Source organism: Astatotilapia calliptera, chromosome 6, assembly GCF_964374335.1.
Source record: "Astatotilapia calliptera chromosome 6, fAstCal68.1, whole genome shotgun sequence".
NCBI classification, from domain to species: Eukaryota; Metazoa; Chordata; class Actinopteri; order Cichliformes; family Cichlidae; genus Astatotilapia; species Astatotilapia calliptera.
Window position 1 is genome coordinate 19,766,558 of NC_137427.1, and position 21,173 is coordinate 19,787,730.

General features: G+C 39.7%; 1 protein-coding gene across 5 annotated transcripts in view; it reads left to right on the plus strand.

The window, feature by feature from the left end:
- The first annotated feature begins 4,022 nt into the window (after positions 1-4,022).
- ank2a (ankyrin 2a, neuronal) overlaps positions 4,023-21,173 on the plus strand; it is an 88,372-nt gene continuing 71,221 nt past the window's right edge. For 3 of the 5 annotated variants that reach the window (XM_080302908.1, XM_080302915.1, XM_080302916.1), the window contains exon 1: positions 4,023-4,441. In XM_080302908.1, coding sequence (XP_080159034.1) covers positions 4,310-4,441 — 132 coding nt within the window. In that variant the 5' untranslated portion in view covers positions 4,023-4,309. The remainder of the gene's footprint in view (positions 4,442-21,173) is intronic. The other 2 variants (XM_080302911.1, XM_080302917.1) reach the window with 1 other exon arrangement.

Genomic DNA, 21,173 nt, shown 5'->3' on the forward strand with positions numbered 1-21,173 from the left:
TATGGCACCAGTCCTGAAGCACATAAGCACAGACCACATGAGCACAGAGCTCACCACCCCTTCCCTTTGTGTGTTAATATTGTGAATTGGTTGTCTGAGTACTGGGCTGTGACCTATAACTGGTTTGGGGAGGCCTCATAGTCTAGAGTACTTATTGAATGTGACTATACCTAGAGGTGTAGCGCTATTTAAGTAGCAGAAAGCATCAGTTGTGTGCTCCAGTACACGCACATGTTTGTGTTATTTGTTTCTAAGGCTGTTAACAGTGGCAAAAGTGATAAAATCTCAGGTTGAATTTATGAACATGAAGTCATCCGTGTGATTATCTTCTAACAGTTATGGTATGCTGCTTAAGACTTCCTCCTCCCTGGAAGTGTATTGTCTTTTGCCACAGAGGTGACAAAAGTACAGACATTCTGTGCTTAAGTACAAGTACTGATTGTTGTAAAAGTTGAAGTACGGATTCACCTTCTTAACTCAACTAACAATGAAAAAGTATAGACTGAAACATGAAACATGCGCAAAGTAAGAAAGTAAAAAGTATCTCTTTGGAAGATGTTTCTACTACTGTTATGTTAATTTAATAATGACAATAAATGAGAATGCTAACTTTACTTTGGTTGAAATTTTAGTTCTAAATAATATACTCAGCTTGAATCACTTAGGTAGAAAATTAAACAGACTGAAGGTAGATTGCAGTGAATTAATCTAAGCATCATCAGCTTAACTTCAAAATAATCTCTGCAATATGTAGTGTACCTCACTCTGACCATGAAACCACAGCCACTGTGCACCTTTTAATTTTTTAAAAAGTTTCTAATGACTTAACTTTTACAGACTCGGGAGACTCCGCCATTTTACAGTGGCTTGCAAAAGTATTTGGTCCCCTTGAACTTTTCCATATTTTGTCACATTACAGCCACAAACATGAATCAGTTTTATTGGAATTCCACGTGAAAGACCAACACAAAGTGGTGTACACGTGAGAAGTGGAACAAAAATCATGCATGATTCCAAACATTTTTTACAAATAAACTGCAAAGTGGGGTGTGTGTGTAATTATTCAGCCCCCTGAGTCAATACTTTGTAGAACCACCTTTTGCTGCAATTACAGCTGCCAGTCTTTTAGGGTATGTCTCTACCAGCTTTGCACATCTACAGACTGAAATCTTTGCCAATTCTTCTTTGCAAAACAGCTCCAGCTCAGTCAGATTAGATGGACAGTGTTTGTGAACAGCAGTTGTCAGATATTGCCACAGATTCTCGATTGGATTTAGATCTGGACTTTGACTGGGCCATTCTAACACATGGACATGTTTTGTTTTAAACCGTTCCATTGTTGCTCTGGCTTTATGTTTAAGGTCGTTGTCCTGCTGGAAGGTGAACCTCCGCCCCAGTCTCAAGTCTTTTGCAGACTCCAAGAGGTTTTCTTCCAAGATTGCCCTGTATTTGGCTCCATCCATCTTCCCATCAACTCTGACCAGCTTCCCTGTCCCTGCTGAAGAGAAGCAGTGTTAGTTTTCCACCGCACATAGCGTTTTGCATTTTGGTCTCATCTGACCAGAGCACCTTCTTCCACATGTTTGCTGTGCCCCCCACATGGCTTGTGGCAAACTGTAAATGGGACTTCTTATGGTTTTCTGTTAACAATGGCTTTCTTTTTTCCACTCTTCCACAAAGGCCAACTTTGTGCAGCGCACGACTAATAGTTTTCCTATGGACAGATTCCCCCACCTGAGCTGTAGATCTCTGCAGCTCGTCCAGAGTCACCATGGACCTCTTGGCTGCATTTCTGATCAGCGCTCTCCTTGTTCGGCCTGTGAGTTTAGGTGGACGGCTATGTCGTGGTAGGTTTACAGTTGTGCCATACTCCTTCCATTTCTGAATGATCGCTTGAACAGTGCACCGTGAGATGTTCAAGGCTTGGGAAATCTTTTTGTAGCCTAAGCCTGCTTTAAATTTCTCAATAACTTTATCCCTGACCTGTCTGGTGTGTTCTTTGGACTTCATGGTGTTGTTGCTCCCAATATTCGCTTAGACAACCTCTGAGGCCGTCACAGAGCAGCTGTATTTGTACTGACATTAGATTACACACAGGTGCACTCTATTTAGTCATTAGCACTCATCAGGCAATGTCTATGGGCAACTGACTGCACTCAGACCAGAGGGGGCTGAATAATTACGCACACCCCACTTTGCAGTTATTTATTTGTAAATAACTAAGTTTCTGATAGTAATTTAACATTCGATAAACAGATAAATAATGTGATCAAGACCAGCTTCTTTCAACTCCGCGTACTTGCAAAGGTGAAGCCATTTCTCTGCTTCAGATACTTTGAGAAAGCATCCCATGCCTTTATTTCATCTCGCCTTGACTTCTGCAACAGCCTCTACTCTGGTGTTACTTCGTCATCTATTGGCCAACTACAGCTGGTTCAAAATGCTGTGGCAAGGCTTCTGACTGGCAAGCGGAAGTGAGAGCACATATCCCCTATATACTTGCCTCGCTACACTGGCTGCCAGTAAGTTTTCAAATTAATTTTAAAATCTTGACACTTTTAAAACATTGCATGGACTAGCTCCTATATATCTTTCTGATCTTTTAAATTGGTACACTCCAGCGAGATCTTTGAGGTCCGCGGACCAAATGCTTCTAACTGTCCCTAGGTCTAGATTACAACACAGAGGAGATCGGGCTTTTGCTGTGACTACCCCGAAACTGTGGAATAAACATATCAGGACCTCTCCAACACTAGATACTTTTAAAACTTGTTTAAAGACCCATTTTTACTCTTTGGCTTTTTAAAAAAAAATTACTATTCTGTATGAGTCTGTCATTATTTTATTCTTATTATTTTCTTATCTTATTTATCTGATTATTCTATTGTACAGTACTTTGGCCAACAGTTGTTGTTTTTTAAAAGTGCTATATAAATAAAATTGATTTGATTTATTTTCTATTCCTCATTGATAATACTAGTATTTTATTAGTATTCTGAGCTGGGGGGGGGTTGTGTTAGGCACAGACACAATAATACTGCAGTATGACGGCCACCCTTGTTGTCCTTGTTGCCTGTATCATATCCCCCAGGTAATTAGTGGGTGGAGCTGACCTGACATCTGACCTGGGCAGCTGGAGCCCAGGGCATTTCTCACATCCATTCCCTTCACTCAGAAATTGCATGTGTGTTGGCAACCATTCATAGTTTATTTACTTTATTTAACTAAACCATTTGTTGCATTCTTTAGAGCTGATTTCTGACAAAGGGTTAAGTCACATCTAAAAGGTGTTCTTATCTAGTAATTGTTTCACGCATGTTTTAAAGAAAAAAAATTACCTCTGTCTTTTTTGTAAACTCATAGATTTGGCCTAGGGCATATTATTCTATGCCCTACTGGCTCTGAAGACTGCATCTCAAACGATGACATTTTGCTAACATGATTTCTTACATCTCTTCCCGTACTTGGCCCTCCTCTGCCCAAGATGCTGTCTGTTTTTTAAAATGTCTCCAAGACATTGTTATTGATTTTTGCCCTGTCAGCCTATATTAAATTTGTCATCTAGTGAAGAAGGCCAGGCCATGGCGGGGGCGTAAGAACACGAAGAAGGAGATTAGATTAGTTAAACCCAACCCAAAGTGTCTAATTTCACATGAGTGTGTAAGTAATCTCACAGTTTTTATTCAACCATGGGACAACATGCTCCATACTGGGAACTTTGATCTCTGAAGCAAACTGCTGCACAGGGCGTCGGTGTATTCAAGTGCCACTGGGAATTGTCTCATTGTAAATGTTTTGTTTTGAATTAGTGCTTTACTATGCAGTAAAGCACTATATGGTGACAATGTATGCTTTAAGTGATGCGATGTGTTAAAAAAAATGTCTGCGCACAGTGCGCCCCTTTAAAAGGTGCTCTGAGGCTACTTCTGGTCGCATTCAGGGTGGTCATCACTGCCAAGGTCTACTGTCGAGGTTTCCGGTTGTCCACGAAGGCAACACTGGTCCTGCGGAGGTTCGGGGAAGCGCATCTGAAGCGCGTTCACGTTTCCATACACACAAACACGCGCGCAGGCCATAGCAGCACACCGGGAGCATCCCTGAGAGGAGGGAGCGCTCGTTTTGGTTTACCATCTGGAAGAATCGCTGTATTAGCTTCTGTCGAGCTTGATTAAAGACTTTCTCTGACGACGCATAATGATCCCGGGCTCTGCCGGGCGCCGTGGATGCTGAGGCGTGCACAGAAATCCACAGTGGGTCGGGTAAAGGACCCCCGTGTCTCCTCCAGCAGAAGCAGCAAGCCCGAGACGGAATGTCAAGTAGCCCCGAAGAAAGTCACTCCAGGGGCGGCGGCTCCAACCGTGACTTAAAGACGGCCTCTTCGAGCAGCACGTCCCTCGAGGATGGAAATCCACCACCGCTGCACCAAAACCGTATACGCCAGGTGGGTGTCTGTCCGCAGCCTGCTCTCTGCACTAGCTGGCCCAGTCAGCCGTGTAACGAGCAGTCCAAAGCGCTGATGCTGATGCTGCTGATGATGCTGTGCGCCTAGGCAGAGCGGTCATAGGCGTTGCCGTGCTTTATCACATCGGCGCTGCCGAGAAGACAGATTTTCCTATGATGCTGCATAAACTGTGTTTAAATTAGCTGTTAATAATAGAAAAGCTCCTCAACCATCTGTTTTGATAAGCGACGTAGAGGGACGTGCTTCAGCATTGTGTGATAACAGGCCAACTGTGCCAGTTGTTATGGCCGTCAAAATAAACACCACCAGGTCTGCTCTGGTCGAGGGGCTTCAGTGAAGAATGTTTACATGTTATCATTTACCACTGAAAGTTTACTGTCTGGATCGGCCATATCATGACACACTGCAAGTTGTTTATAGTTCTGAATATTTGCTTGATTAGTTTGAACTTCAGATGTGATTTTTTTTTTTTCCAAATATTTGTAGGTCCATAGACTTGTGTCTGAGACTCTCAAGCTCTTGAAATGACACGCATACACTGTATGTGATATCTGCAACAACCTCACATAGAGTGCTGTGCAAAAGTCTCCACTCATTTCTTTACATTTCACTAAAAAGATGGGAAATACAGTAAGCTCAGCAATTTATTGAAACATGCAAACAGACAGAGGTAGTGAGCTTGAATGTCAATTTTGGCATGGGCACCTTTATTCTTCCATAAAGCCTGAACTCTCTTAGGCAGCTTTCTGATCATTTCTAAGTAGTCTTCAGGAATAGTTTTCCAGGCTTCATGAAGGACATTCAAATCTTCGTTTTTAGACGTTGGCTGCTTTTTGCTCTGTTCTCTGTCAAGATCCGCACTATTTCAATAATTGAGGTCTGGGCCCTGGGGAGGTCAATCCAGGTTTGATTCTCTTCCATTGTATGTTATTCTACCCAGGTGTACACACTGGCATACAGTAAAATACTGTATGTCAGTGTGTTTGGGATCCTTGTCATGCTGGAAAATGAAGTCATTTCCAATCAGATGCTGTGCAGATGGTATTGCATGGTGGATTTTATGTGTGTCAAACTGTTTGGTCATTGGTATTTTTTGTAGATTCAGGTAAAGAAATAGAACATGTTATAGTAAGGCACTTTGCTTATGTTTGAGTGCTTTATAGTTCAGTGTTTTTGTTAAATGGCTTAATACTAAAAAAAAAAAATTCCTTTTAAACATTTGTATGAAAATGGTCAGGTATAAGGACTGGACTGGATGGAAAAAGAAGCCAATATCCAAGAAAAACACTGAAAAACCTCCAGGAAGCCTGCAGAACTATTGCCCAGGACCACTTTAAAAATTACATGAAAGTATGGCTCCTTGAAAACAAAATATTAAGAAATGAGGGGATGGCTCAAGACTTACAGACTAACAGTACTGTTTATTTATCACTAAGTTCTAGATTTACTTTTATGAGTACACATGCTAGTAATATATAGAGTCCCTTTATCTATATCCAAAAGTCAATTTTCATAAATTTTCAGTATGAACAAGAAAATGGATGTAAAGCGTTACCATCTAGGCCTGATCATGCAATGTGTGTTTGGTTGCTCGGTGGAAGTGAGTCAGGAGATGGCAGAGGGTTGTTTCCTGTCTCAGTGCACTCTCTGAGGCTAATGTGATTTCAGTAATGGACTGTGGTGCTACATGTACACTTGCACACACAGACACACACTTAGACCCTTCTTTTGGGGTGGGGCCTTTGAGCTCAGATACTTGAATTACCCCGGAGGTTTTGTTTTTTTATAATTAAATGGCACTGAAATATCAAACGCCGCACTGCTCATCCGTGTGCTTGCTTGTTCGTGGTCAACTAATCACATCGTCTACAGGTTTACTATAGTTAGTTTAAAAAAAATGCAATTTGCATACTTATGTTGATGTGCTCCACAATGAAAGCAGAAAATAGATTTCTTAATTTTCAGATAACAAACTGGATTCACGTTTAGGCCTCTAAACAGGCTGTGACACTCAAAGCTTGTTTAGAGGCTAAACTGGTACAATAAGCCACACCTTACAGCTTGAGGCTGTATGACACTGACCTATTGATTTCCAATATATAGTGCTTAACAAATTTATTAGACCATCACCCACTTTACATTTTACACCACAGTTGCACTAAATCATTGGAACTGGTAAAGACTAAAACTAATTTCACATACATGTAATCATTAATACACCAGTATGTGCAAGCCCTTTAACTCATATATTTTTAATGCTAAAATATGAATTTTTACAGTTTTAGGTGGTCTAATAAATTTGATTAGCACTGTGTATGTACAATCATTTGAAAAACAAGTTTTCACAGGTGTCTGAGGATCAAATCTACAAAAAAATAAATGAATCAAGGTGTTGCAATGGGCCAAAGTACAAACCTCCACCTGATGGAAATGATGTGGTGAGAGAGCGCTGTATAAAGAAGAGCTTGCAAGCCTCAGCAAAGCAAAGAAGAGTGGAGATCTTTCACAACAATATACTGCTAAAAGATTACTTTAACTTTTTGCTCCTTAAGGTGGTTCCACAAGTTAGTGAATCATAACAGGACTGCATGGAGTCCTGTTAAAACAGTTTTTCACATGACTGTATATTACTTTTTTATTTTTATTTTTTACAGAGAAAAATGTAGGAAAAGATGCCTGAGGCAATGATGAGTAACGAATTGTTCAGTAGAGTGCACTGGGTGCATAATGCACCACAGCTGAGCAAACAGTGGTGCAAAATCAAAATACTTTATATAGTCAGTATGCCCAAAACACAAAAAGATATTACAAATCTTTGAAAACTTGTGTTGGAAGTTGATTCAGGTTTCTGTGTATCGTTATGAATGACTCTGATATTCACTTTCTTCACCCCCTGCTTTGGTCCCATCTAACTCCTGCGTCTTGTTCTTGCTTTATGTTGGACTCTCTTCACCAGCAAGCTTCTGCTTTCTTTGTCTGCCATTTTGTTAGGGCACACTGGTTTTATCAAAGCCTTTTTATATCTGCTGTTGCTGGAAATGGCTTTAATGAGCACAGTGAAAATTAAGTATCCTAAATGCGCATGGGCCAGCAAGGAGAGGTACAGAGCGAGTTCTTATGTGAAGGCAAATCATGTGATACGTGTGATAATTTTACTCACCGTGAGTATAAAAAATAGCACATTTTGGCCTCTTGGGATACATCACTTTAACTTGCAAGAAAGACTATGGCACATCAAAGGGATACTGTCCAATTAATAGGCTTTTGGCACAAAGAGTACACTTGTCTTGTCTTGTTGTCTTGCAAGTGTGAAAAAGCATCTAGCTGAGTGGATACTCTTGATTTTATCTGTTAAATACATCAGAAAATGTCTTTCTAATAACGATACCTTGGTTTATGGAGGACTTTAAGGTGTCAGAAGAAACAGGATTGACTGCAGGAACGATTCTTGTGTTTTTCTAAACTGAACTTTCAAAGATTTTAATCCTGCAACCAAACTTTGTTTCATCTCCAGTGTACTTTCCAAACCACAGATAGACAATATGCGCAAAACTTTAAAAAAAGCAAGTTGACATGAATAAATGTAATATATTACAGCACTTTAATGTTTAATCTTATGAATAATCGAAATCTTATCGTTGAGCTGGAGTTCACTAAAACAATAAAACAGCTCTGACACAAAAGGAGAACATGACTAAGGGAGACTGGGATGTGAAGATCTTATTTTCAGGTCTAAAAATACTCCTGTCTCTCTCGTGATTGTCCTGGAGAGAAATCGCTTTTTCCCAGCCAAATGGCTTTGTGTCCATGTCTCTGCGCTCACTGCAATGGACCAATGTCACTGTTCATTTGCACGCTACTCTGAGCTGTTGTTAAATGATTGCTTTCTGCAGTGTACTCCCTCCTCTATCTGAAAGATATGTGGAGTGCGTCAAAATATGTAAACTACTTTCCCTGGCTCGAATAGTAGATTCTTAGGAACAGAGATTGATTCTACTAGATTTTATGTTCATTGCAGTCTAAGACAAGTCAAGGAGCTATTTGAACCTTTTTGCTTTGGTGGAAAAATGCTGCTCCCCATGTAGATACAGATATAAAACCCAGAAAAGCGTAATGCCTTCATTTTATATCCAACGATGATGGGTTTAGGCAGCTTGACCTGTTTTTTATTCAGGACTTGATATGAAGGTCCTATTTCAAGTGTCAAGCCCTGTCGCTGCATGCTCCTTTCTTTTGACACCTTTTCTTGCGCTGCGTTCCCTCTCCACTTTCTTTTCTGGTTGCCAGTTGTCTTTTCTCCTCGAGAGCCTTGCTTTCTCGTTCTTTCCTCTTTAAAGGGGTTTGACTCTTTAGGTTGGTTTTCTCCTTGTCTTTTTGGCTGCCTTCCCTACCCATCTCTCATTTCCCAGCAAAATACCCCCCCCCCCCCCCCCCACACACACACACACACACACACTGTTTGCCCTGCACTCCTCTCCACTAGTTCCTACACTCATGTCCTGATGTGCAAGGAGGTCAGATTACACTGCAGCCTTTGACATTTTCAGCTTTCTCTTTTCCGCCTCTCTGTCTGTTGCTTTTATGCCTTTCTGTTTTTGCCTGCCTGTCTATCTGTCTGTCTTTTTCCACTGGGAGTCTCATGATGGGACTCTGCAGGAAGGGAGTCCTAATGGAGCCAAGATCTTCATTACATTACTTCAGAACAGCTACATCAATGTACACCCACATATAACCACTGGAAACGTTTGGGGTCAAATACTCTATATTCATTCAAATTGCTAAACGCACATGTAGGTAAAGCATTAAACTGTATATTAGTATTTACCAGAGGCTTAACAGCACATTCCTGATTATAAATTCATGCAAAAACCTGTAAATGACTGCAGGTCAACAACTCCAGTACCCTATGGTTGTCAAATGCCATTAACAATTTATAATGTGGGCTTAATGCTTCCAGATTATTTCTGTATAGATATGATTCAGCAGGATACAGCTGTCAATTACACTTTCTCACTATTCATATACTATACCATCAGCAAAATGGCACATTACTGCATCATCTTTCGGATTAACCAGTTCGTCACTCAGTCTGTCAAATGTTAATTTTGAGATTTTGAGAATTAGTAAAGTGTTTTGTTTTTTAACAAAAAATGTAAAGCTGCTTTTTTCTTGTAATTTGTTGATATAATACAAGGAAAATGATTTATGTTTTTGTAGTTTGGAGCTTTTGGACCAACACAACACAACAATAGAATACAGAATGCTTATTGTAATTTTCACTACTTATATTCTGAATAATTTATTTTTGCCAACTGGTTAATTGTTAATTGAAACATTTTACTAGTACCAATTATTTTTAAATACTGACACCTAGCTTTAGTCAATTATTGTCAAAGAGCAAGTAATTAGAAAAATGTTCTCCAAATACAGATGAGCCACATTGCTGGTGAGCTCTGATGCAATGTACAAGCAATACACATGAGTGTTGTGTTTCAGTACTAGGTAATGGTGATACTGTGTAGAGAAATCCATTGGTATTCCTGTCCAAGATCCAAAATCCAAAGAGCACATGAGCATGTCTATACTGGGGTACAAACAACACCCTGACTCAACCTCACAGCTAGCTTGGGTGCCCTATTTACGTCTGACACCATCTTTTCCTGGCATGTTTTTTCCTTATAGATGTTTCAAGGAGAGAGATAGCATCACTTGATGTGTAATACCTCACCATCATTTTTACAAAATGTTGCAGACTGAAACAGATGAAATTATAAGGAGAAAACTTGAGAGAATATCAGCCCGAGTATAAGAAAAGCTAACAACACTATGTAAATATTGTATCCCTTGAAATGTGTCCTCTGCTTCATAGAGGACAGGTGTTTTTGGACCAAGGCAGTGAGAAGCATTTAGAAGTTAATTATTTATAATGACCTTATAAGGCTGATTCCCGTTAGAGAGAAATAGAAGGCGGGGGCAAGAGCAGGGTGTGGTTAGTGATCAATGGACTTCTCAGAAGCTCAGACATATCTATGTAAATGTGCACTCTCCCCAGCCGTCAGCTCCTTCCTAATGCTCCTTCTCTCCACTTCTCTTGCATCAAATTTAAGTTGGGTAAGCAAAGGTTTTCTCATAGGAAACGCATCAAAGCTTTTGACTGTGTTGCTGAGAATACTTTGCTGATCGAACTGAATGTTCACACGCACAATCATGTACGTGCACATACGCACAGCAGCATGTTGCTTTTTTTTCACAAACCGAGGAAGATGACACAACCTGTGACCCACCGTCTAACTCATGCAGCAGTTACATTAGAGTTAAGTCTGACATTTGTGCTTTTATTATGTGTCACTTAGGTCTAACATTTTCCTTTCTGAACTGGTATGGTTATAGACCTAAAAAGCGGCTGAAAAAAGTGGTGATACAATAAAGTGAATTCTTCCCCCATTTGTTTTGTTTTCTTTGTCGCCATCTCACAGTTTTGTTTTTTATGTCTGTCTTACTAATTGTCTGCATTGTTCTTTTTCTCTGTGTGATGGCATCACTCAGCATTCCTGCATGACTGTGCGCTGCAGCGGATTTTAGGTCACACGCTTCATTATTCATAACACATTCAGATTGGAGGTGAAATCAGTTTCTGCCTCAATACCCTTTGTCATCTGACACAGCACTCTGTCATCATTTTGTTATTCTAGCATATCAAGAAATCAGTGAACTTTAAAGAAAAGGTGCAGAAAATTTACAATACAGATAATTTTCCAATTCTATATTAGCTGTAGGGGTGAATGTGAGCATGAATGCATGTCTTTCTCTGTGTGTAAGCCCTGCAATTGATAGGCAATCTGTAAAGGGTGTGCCCTTCCCCTTGACCTGTAACAGCTAGGATAGGCTTCAACCCCCCCCCCAACCCACCCCTGAGACCGTGAATTGGATAAGCAGTTAAGAAAATAAGTGGATGCTTGGATGTTTATTGTGTCCAATTTTGAGTCAGTTTTGACTCATATCAAGACATACAGAAAGAAAGATGTGTTATTGATGATTGCAGGCAGCCGCATTTAAATTATTGAAGGTCATTTTTCATCCTTCTTTTTCAGTGAGCTGCTGTCATTGATGACACACCACGTAATTTGAAGTGTGAACCTACTGAAACAAGGTGCCAGCTGCAGAAGCATTATACTGCATTAGAGATCATACAGCATAATATCCAGTGACACAGCAGATGTTAAATGTAAGTTCAAATGTAAGCCTATGTAATGTTACCTGAGAAATTTTAAATAGCAGGTAAAATAACAGCTAAACACTTTGATTTCAAAAATAACTAAACTAACCCAACCTTGTAATTTATCAGGAGCTACACAATATTGTCACATAATAAAAAAGAAAAATATTTTCTCGTTGGAAGGTTTTTAGCCAGCCGTGCTTTTTTTATTCTATAACTGCATCAGGAATTTTCCTTCACTGTTTGTGCGTCCTTTCATATGGTGTGCAACTAGTCAGTACTCCATCAACTCCCGGTGAGGCCATTTGATTATATTTGGGTTGCACATCACCAGCTGCTAGTATCTCCTCATTGTTCTTGACTGTGATTCTGCCTTAAGTGGCAAAACATGTTTGTCATTTCCATGTTTAGCACCTTTAGCAAAAGGTGGAACCTTTAGTTCCACCTTTAGGAACAAATGTTTTGCATATTTTTCCAGAGTTTGTTGGTGGTTGTTCCAGTAGCTGACACATACTCTTACTGTCAGAGATGTCCGGGCTTGTTTTGTTGTGTGTACTAGGGAATCTAAAGTAACGCTTGTACTAGGCGTTACTATAGCAATGACATGTCATGCTGTGACACTTGTGGTTGTAACGCAGGAGTGGGTTGATGGTTTAATTCCTGGCTGCTTCAGGTTGCATGCCAAATATCCTTGAGCAGGATACTAACCCCGAGGTGCTCTCATTGGAGAATAAATGTGTGTGAATGTTAGATAGAAAGCACTTACGTCGTAAGTAGAGCTGGGCGATAGAACGATAACGATATGTACCGCGAGTGACTTGTTACGTACAGCACAAGTGCCAAGCCGCACGTGTGTTTGTTTGGGAAGCAGCCAGCGGGTAATGGAGCCAGCGGGTAATGGAGGAAATGAGTGTGCCGACTAGAAAAATCAACCGAGCGTGACCGAAGAGAAAACAGATGATGGTTCCAATGCCGGAGAGATTGTCGAACGGAAGAGCCATAGAAGTTCCGTAGTGTGAAGGTATTTCGGCTATTTCAAGTCTGACAAAAAACAGAGTAGCGTGCACTGTAAATTGTGCCGAAAGCAAGTCTGGAAATACAATAAACTGGTGCATGCGTCACACTGTGCGCCACGTTATTGTTTCGGTGAAATGAATTTCTACAATACTGTTAATTCTACTCTCTGCAGTGTTTAAATGCTTACATATACACACAGTTACTGTCCCTCCACACATACGACTTGGTTCTGCTTCTATGCCCCAGCTTTGTTTACTTTTTCCCACCGAGGCTTCTAGACTTCTGATTGGCCAACATTTCTGCACGGTTAGGAATCTAGCGCCACCTGCTGCTTTGGCATGTTCATAGCAGCGTTTTCCTTCATTTCTGCCTTTATGTGTGGACGGGATTATTTTTTAAAACGAAAACGGAAAATCTCCGTTTTCAAAAATACCCGTGTACGTGTGGACGTAGCCTCAGTCTCTGACTGGAAGCGCTAATTCGTCATTCGGCTTTTGTCAGACTAAAGTAACTGTTAAAACTGTTTGAAAAGCTAAGCTATACAACAAGGAGAGATTGAGAATTTCCTTTTAGTTCTCAGTTTATTTGATATTGATAAAAGTTAGTCAGTTTTGTCTGTTCTTCTGTAAAACAAACTAAGATTTATTTTTAGAATTAATATTTTGTTTCTAAGTGGAATTGACAATTTAGTCTGTTTCGTTTGTTCTATTTTGAAACTTAAACGCTTTAGCGGCTGCCTTTTGTGTAGTTTGCAATATTTGCCTTTATTTATCTGAAAAAGTCTCATGTTCCTTAAGTACATCTACCCTGTTGAACTTATTATGGGAAATAAATATTTAAATAAAAACAAGCTGCTGATTATTTCACATTTTACTTGTGAGCAACGGCACATTTAAATCTTACAAATATAGTTATTTGGCTTATATCGTGATAGATATCGTTATCGCCTGAAATGAAAAAAACATATCGTGATATGAAAAAATCTCATATCGCCCAGCTCTAGTCGTAAGTGTTTTCTATGGGTGAATGAGGCAAGTTGTAAAGCACTTGGAATTCTCAGACTGAGAAGAAAAGCGGTATACAGTGGGGCAAAAAAGTATTTAGTCAGCCACTGATTGTGCAAGTTCCCCCACCTAAAATGATGACAGAGGTCAGTAATTTGCACCAGAGGTACACTTCAACTGTGAGAGACAGAATGTGAAAAAAAAATCCATGAATCCACATGGTAGGATTTGTAAAGAATTTATTCGTAAATCAGGGTGGAAAATAAGTATTTGGTCAATAACAAAAATACAACTCAATACTTTGTAACATAACCTTTGTTGGCAATAACAGAGGTCAAACGTTTACTATAGGTCTTTACCAGGTTTGCACACACAGTAGCTGGTATTTTGGCCCATTCCTCCATGCAGATCTTCTCGAGAGCAGTGATGTTTTGGGGCTGTCGCCGAGCAACACGGACTTTCAACTCCCGCCACAGATTTTCTATGGGGTTGAGGTCTGGAGACTGGCTAGGCCACTCCAGGACTTTCAAATGCTTCTTACGGAGCCACTCCTTTGTTGCCCGGGCGGTGTGTTTTGGATCATTGTCATGTTGGAAGACCCAGCCTCGTTTCATCTTCAAAGTTCTCACTGATGGAAGGAGGTTTTGGCTCAAAATCTCACGATACATGGCCCCATTCATTCTGTCCTTAACACGGATCAGTCGTCCTGTCCCCTTGGCAGAAAAACAGCCCCATAGCATGATGTTTCCACCCCCATGCTTCACAGTAGGTATGGTGTTCTTGGGATGCAACTCAGTATTCTTCTTCCTCCAAACACGACGAGTTGAGTTTATACCAAAAAGTTCTACTTTGGTTTCATCTGACCACATGACATTCTCCCAATCCTCTGCTGTATCATCCATGTGCTCTCTGGCAAACTTCAGACGGGCCTGGACATGCACTGGCTTCAGCAGCGGAACACGTCTGGCACTGCGGGATTTGATTCCTGTCGTTGTAGTGTGTTACTGATGGTGACCTTTGTTACTTTGGTCCCAGCTCTCTGCAGGTCATTCACCAGGTCCCCCCGTGTGGTTCTGGGATCTTTGCTCACCGTTCTCATGATCATTTTGACCCCACGGGATGAGATCTTGCGTGGAGCCCCAGATCGAGGGAGATTATCAGTGGTCTTGTATGTCTTCCATTTTCTGATGATTGCTCCCACAGTTGATTTTTTTCACACCAAGCTGCTTGCCTATTGTAGATTCACTCTTCCCAGTCTGGTGCATGTCTACAATACTTTTCCTGGTGTCCTTCGAAAGCTCTTTGGTCTTGGCCATGGCGGAGTTTGGAGTCTGACTGTTTGAGGCTGTGGACAGGTGTCTTTTATACAGATGATGAGTTCAAACATGTGCCATTCATACAGGTAACGAGTGGGGGACAGAAAAGCTTCTTACAGAAGACGTTACAGGTCTGTGAGAGCCAGAGATTTTCCTTGTTTGAGGTGACCAAATACTTATTTTCCACCCTGATTTACGAATAAATTCTTTACAAATCCTACCATGTGAATTCATGGATTTTTTTTTCACATTCTGTCTCTCACAGTTGAAGTGTACCTCTGGTGCAAATTACTGACCTCTGTCATCATTTTAAGTGGGGGAACTTGCACAATCGGTGGCTGACTAAATACTTTTTTGCCCCACTGTATAAGAACCAGACCATTTATACTTTTATATCACGTAAAAAAAATTACACAGGTTATCCCCAACATTATCCCAGCTGATATGATGTTGCATTGTTACTTTGTGCAATACGGTGCTGAAACCAGGTATCTTGTTAGGTGATGTCATTTGTTAGGTAAATGTGTGAACCACTAGGCTGTGGAGCCACACATAGCTAGGGACTCTATGGCTTGAACTTATACTTCAGTATTTAGTATACAAAACTACAGACTTTTGTTGTGATAACTGGTATATTGTACTACTTAACATTGATAACATCCTATAATAGGATGGGAGTCTCTTTCAAGTATTTATTTTCCATTTGCCTCAAGGCCTCTTTTTAATTAAAATGAAAAGCAAGATGACATCATGTGTTCCCAAGGGACTTGGGTAGAACTTCAAAGAGGGGAAAAGGGGAAAGCTATAAATTCAGGTACTGGCCATTTGCAAGGTACTGTAGCGGCTATCTTACCAACCCTCATCTATCACAGGGAGGCAGTGAATGTTGGTTGTAGCTGGAGGCATTGCATTGTACTGATGGCTTTTACATATAACACTTCATAAACCCTGGCATCAGTTACGGGAAGTGAATAATGAATTTACTGACGTGAGCAGTTGCTTACACTGCATTACTGGCCATCTAGCTTTTCTTAAAGTGTTCATAATTTATTTGGGAAAAGAAAGAAGTTGAAGGTTGTGGCATTGTGTAACAAAAAATAAAAGCTTAAGCAATCAGTTAATGTAGCACTGCTGTTTGCCTTTAGTGTTGCTGCCTGTCTGTGAGGGTGTGTGTATTGGGGGCTTTAGTGCGGTTGCACAACACTAACAAACAAATGGAGCAAGTCATGTTACGTGTAAATGAGCTGAGTGACTAATGAGATTTTTCCATTTTGTGCTTCATTTGCAACAGGGTGTGGTCCTTTTGACTTCCTCTTTCTTCATTTGACTTTCTCTTTATATAATAATGTATCAAGGTTATGTCATGTCTACAATGTGCCCTTCTATTCAATCTCATCTCATTTCAGCCCCTCCCACCAAGCATCCGAGTTTTATTTCTTAGTGTGTGTTTGGGTGTGGCATGATCTGGAGTCTTAACTGCCTGCTTTGTTTGCTTGCTATTAAATTTGACTCTGTATGATTTGGTTTTGGAAAAAACAGGGACGGTGATGGAGAGCAAGCATGTGTGCTGTGTATTTTATGGTGCTGACCTTTCTTAAGCACTAAAAGAGGCTTTCAAAAAGACATGGCATTTAGGAACTGTCTCTGAGGCAGTCCATTACTGCTTCAGCCATGTATTTTATTAATTCTGTTACACAAACATAAACAGGCTAACAATTTAGCTATTAGACATAAAAAATAGAAATATCAACCTTTTAAGTGGAAAGTCAGCATATCAAAGCAAAAAAAAAAAAAATCAACTTCTCTTCAATGCAAAATCATATTTTGATCATTTTTAAAAAAAAAACTGCCCTCAAAAATTTTTCCCCCAAACTGTATGTTTTACAGGATCCTCTCTCACAAGTAAAAATAAAGTGCTCTGCTATTGAAAGAAGTATTTAGAACTCAAGTGTAGTTGCTGTGAACCCACAGATGCAACAGATTTATGAAACAAAATAACTATTAGTGACTTTGCTCATGCCAAGGTTGCTTGTTTGTGACTGGCTCTGAACTCTATAGCTTTAGCCACTTTGCCTTTGTTAGTTTCTTTAAAATCCACGTTTCCATGTTTCGCTAGGTGGAGGTGGTTTAAATGTCTCTTTAGATTTTTTTGTTCTGAACATTTGTGGTGGTCCCCCTGTGATTTTGGCAAACATCGTGTCTTCACTCACAATAAGAAGCCTTAAAGCTAACCACATAGTATCATGTGGTTTGCATGCAACGATTTGCCTACATCACTGTGTGTGTGTTGTACATGCATGAAACAGACCGGCTTGTAATTTGAAATAAGTGAGGCTGACTGACTGGTCATCGGCCTCAGTCGATGCTGTAAATTGGCTATTTTTGGTCTTTGGACAGTTAAGAAGTGAAACTCTGCTATACATAATCTTTTAAAGCATGGTAAAGCCTTAACTTAAATTTAGTTTTTTCTCCAATCTTTCTTATGGAATGATGTCATCTGATAATGAAGGATATTTTACTAAATTAAATATATTGGAAAATACAATATAGTGGTTATTGACATCATGAGTCTTTATATTAGTCCCGGGCCTGAAAATGGTCAAGTTATTCAAAGCTAACAAAGGTTCAAAGGGGTTGGCAAAAAAAAGAATCTGGTAGCCATCCCCGATCGCTGTTACAAATTTCAGGGAGGAGATAAAAATTGTGGTTATGAAATATTTAAACGCGTTAAGAAGTCTATATGAGTTTTTTCAAACAGAAAGATCATATCTCCATTAAATCTCAGATGCATTATATGCTGTTAGACACTCTTCTCTGGGAGAACTCTACTAGTCAGCACTGTAGCTCCATTAGCAGGTAGAATAATCGTTATCAACTTGAAGGCCACGTCTTCCATCAAGGATAATGGCCTATCTCACAATTTAAAGAAAGTGATCAAAAACATAATGGCTTATTCCTTTGCTCTTGCTCCTAATGTTTGCTTGTGTTTCATAACATGAGCCCCCCCACGATAAGGATAAGCAGAAGAGATTGGATGGATGGACAGATCGAAGTCCATGGAAGGCAACTATCTTTTTAAAGCCCTGTTGCCTTTTAAAACTGTCAAATTCATTATTAAATAAAAATTCAGCTTGAAAATTAAGCACAAAAGTCGAAAAATAAACAGGAACAAATTGAAACATAGATGTAAAGTGTGAATTTGGTTGTTTATAACCCCCCTTTTCATATAAAAATGAGTGTGTGTTCATTTGACAAAGGAGTTGTACAATTCTGCGAACACACACACATTTACAGTTTGAAACATGCGTGTGTGCTCTCTGTCTATCAAAGAATGCTAATGGGCCAAATAAAAGCCTTTGGATCTATAAAAAGGAAAGCAGACCATTAACCCCTCCCCATGTACCAGGTCCACTGGACCAACAGAAACGAGAGCTCACGTCATCCTTCTTTCAGATCGCCCATCAGTGTAACCTGAATCTCAAATGGATAACCGCCACCACACACACACACACTTCCTCATATACACGTGCATTTGCAGACAAGCAATGATAGCATTATAACTTATTACTGAGGACACTGTTTCTGGATCAGCTAACATGATGATCAATAATTATAGATTTTTGTCTGTTTAATGTGAAATTCAAGAACTCGGGTAATGCCAAGGTTTTTACTTGTAAAACAGAGTTGGCTTTAGTGTACTTAGGGAAGGGAAGGTGTACCCAATGAAGGTACACCTCCAAAAGACTGCACATCTTCGGCAATCCAAACAGAACTTGTTAGTAATTTTACAATAGCTCACTGTAACAAAATGCTACTAGTTGTAAATAACCCCCATCCAGTAAGTATTTCAGTATGTGATACATTTCAAGTAACGATGCATATATATTTAAAATTACAATAGCAAACCAAAAAGTAAAATTGTATTGTGCAGCAGTTCCATTCCATTTGAGACTCCACAATTTCTTATGTCCTGTTAGGATGTCCTGTGACTGGACAGTACCAACTATATTGCTATGTAAAAGTTAATGTAGTTAATGGCGAAATTATCTCTCGTGAAATAAAAAGATTTTGGTTGAATCCATTTCCTGAAAACTCAGACTTTATGTACTATGCCCGCCTGTTACAATTAAACAAAGGTAATTGCAAATTTATGAAAAATACAATAAAAATTAACATTTTGCATCTGTTTCATTCCCTTGTTAAGGAAGACCAGCCCACCTTTTCTTTTAAGATACAATGATTGAGGAAAATCTCATCTGAGGCTTTGAGAGTATGTTTTTACTGAGCGTAAAATCAAACAATAAATTCATAATCAGGCACTGAGAATATAGTAACCAGCCACATTCTAAAGTATCTGTAACCATAAACTGTTTTAATTTTATGACCATAAATGGTTTGAATAGGTGACCTAGTGAATAGCATGTGCTTGTAATTTCAGTTAAAAACAAGTTTATGCTTGAAAAGAAACCAGAAAAAAAATGTACATTACAATTTCAGTTTATTACAATTATTACAGCTGTATTATTTTTATTCAAGTGAATAAATTAACAAGGAGCCTTAAATTTCTGTTCAAGGTTCCTTGTTCCAAAAACCTAGATAAGAGTAGTATTATTTTGTTTTGAATATTAGTATAATGGATTAATGATGCAAAAATGTCGAGTGTTCTTTTTACTTGTGTTTACTGCCAGTTGTTTTTTCTTCCAATATAAACACTGTTGTTAGGTCAGATTGGGTTCTAAGATCCATACGCTGTTTCCTTAAAAAAAAGATTCTCTTATTCCCTTCATCACCAGCAGAGAGCAGCAAAGGAAAAAGAAATGTGCAGTCTCTCTAAAGGCAGCATTGTCATGGAACTAAATGAAGCAGTCAGGTTCAGTGCACCAGTGTTAAAAAAAAAAAAAAAGGAAAACAACATTATTGCAGTTGTGGAGTGATTCAGCAAATCTGTCCCATTCATGATTACTAGAAGAAATAAATGCTGCTGATGCTGCTGTAGCTGACTGAGTCAGTGAAACCGATCAGGCAGAATGTGTGAACAGAAATAGAGGTGTGAGATTGTGTCCCTGTCACTTGTGCTGAAATTTCAAACTCCTAACATTAGCGGCATTGACAGAGAGAGACCTTGACACCCGTCTGCTTGGAGTGGGCGCGCACACTCACATGCAGGAGCTGTCAACTTCAATTCTATCAGCCACCACTATGGAGGGTGCAATGCAGTTAAGATTCAGACTGACCCACTTTCTCCCGTTTAGGGGGAAGCCTGTAACTTGGTGGTTGGAAGCCACTGTTCTCTGCTCACTGGTCCCCCTCTGGACAGAGTGGTGTGTCCCATTTGCTCTGCTGGCTCACAGTAGGACAGCCTGTACCCAAGTTCACCCTTTTCATGGTCTTGTCTCATTTTTATTTGAACACTTTTTGCATCATTCTTTTCCATTTTTATTTGGAAAAGTCTGTAGTATGTAATAAAAGAAACTAAACGCATACATCATTTAAACTGCGACAAAATAAAAAGTCCTTACAGACTTTATAGATTTATGAACTTGTAAATTGGGGGTTAACCATACCATGACTAGAATATTTACCGTATTTCGACCATTGTAATCCGTCTCATGGTCCTTTCTGACCTATTAAATCTTCACTACACATTTACCTCATTCGCTAAGGATGGAGAGCATTTTCACAGCAGCAGAGGAAGTAGCTGTGTCTGCAGCAGTCAGCTGGCTGTTAGCACACAGCCTCCTTAAATCCCTTACACAATGAAAAATTTCCTGTGACTCTGGCTCACATGCACATTAACACTCATGCAAGGACACGCTCGTACACACTCAGAGCCTTTTGTAGCCACATCTGTTCACATGGAGGGTTTTCATGTACATCTGGGATGGGTAATTCCCTGTTTGTGTGTTGAAATATGTGATGAGGATGAGAGTGTGAGTGGTTCTTATGTTCATTTTTCATCAGCCCTTTTCAGTCATCATCCCTCTTGTTCGTGTTTGATAGGACCATACGAGGGGAGGGATTCATTTTTTGAGCACCTGTAGGTGTGTGTATGCCTGTGTTTTTGTGTGAGGACTGAAATCTAACTGCTGTACAAGGTGGAAGAAAAGAAAACTGAAGAAAGGAAAAAGAGGAATATGCAACAGTTTTTTAAAAATATT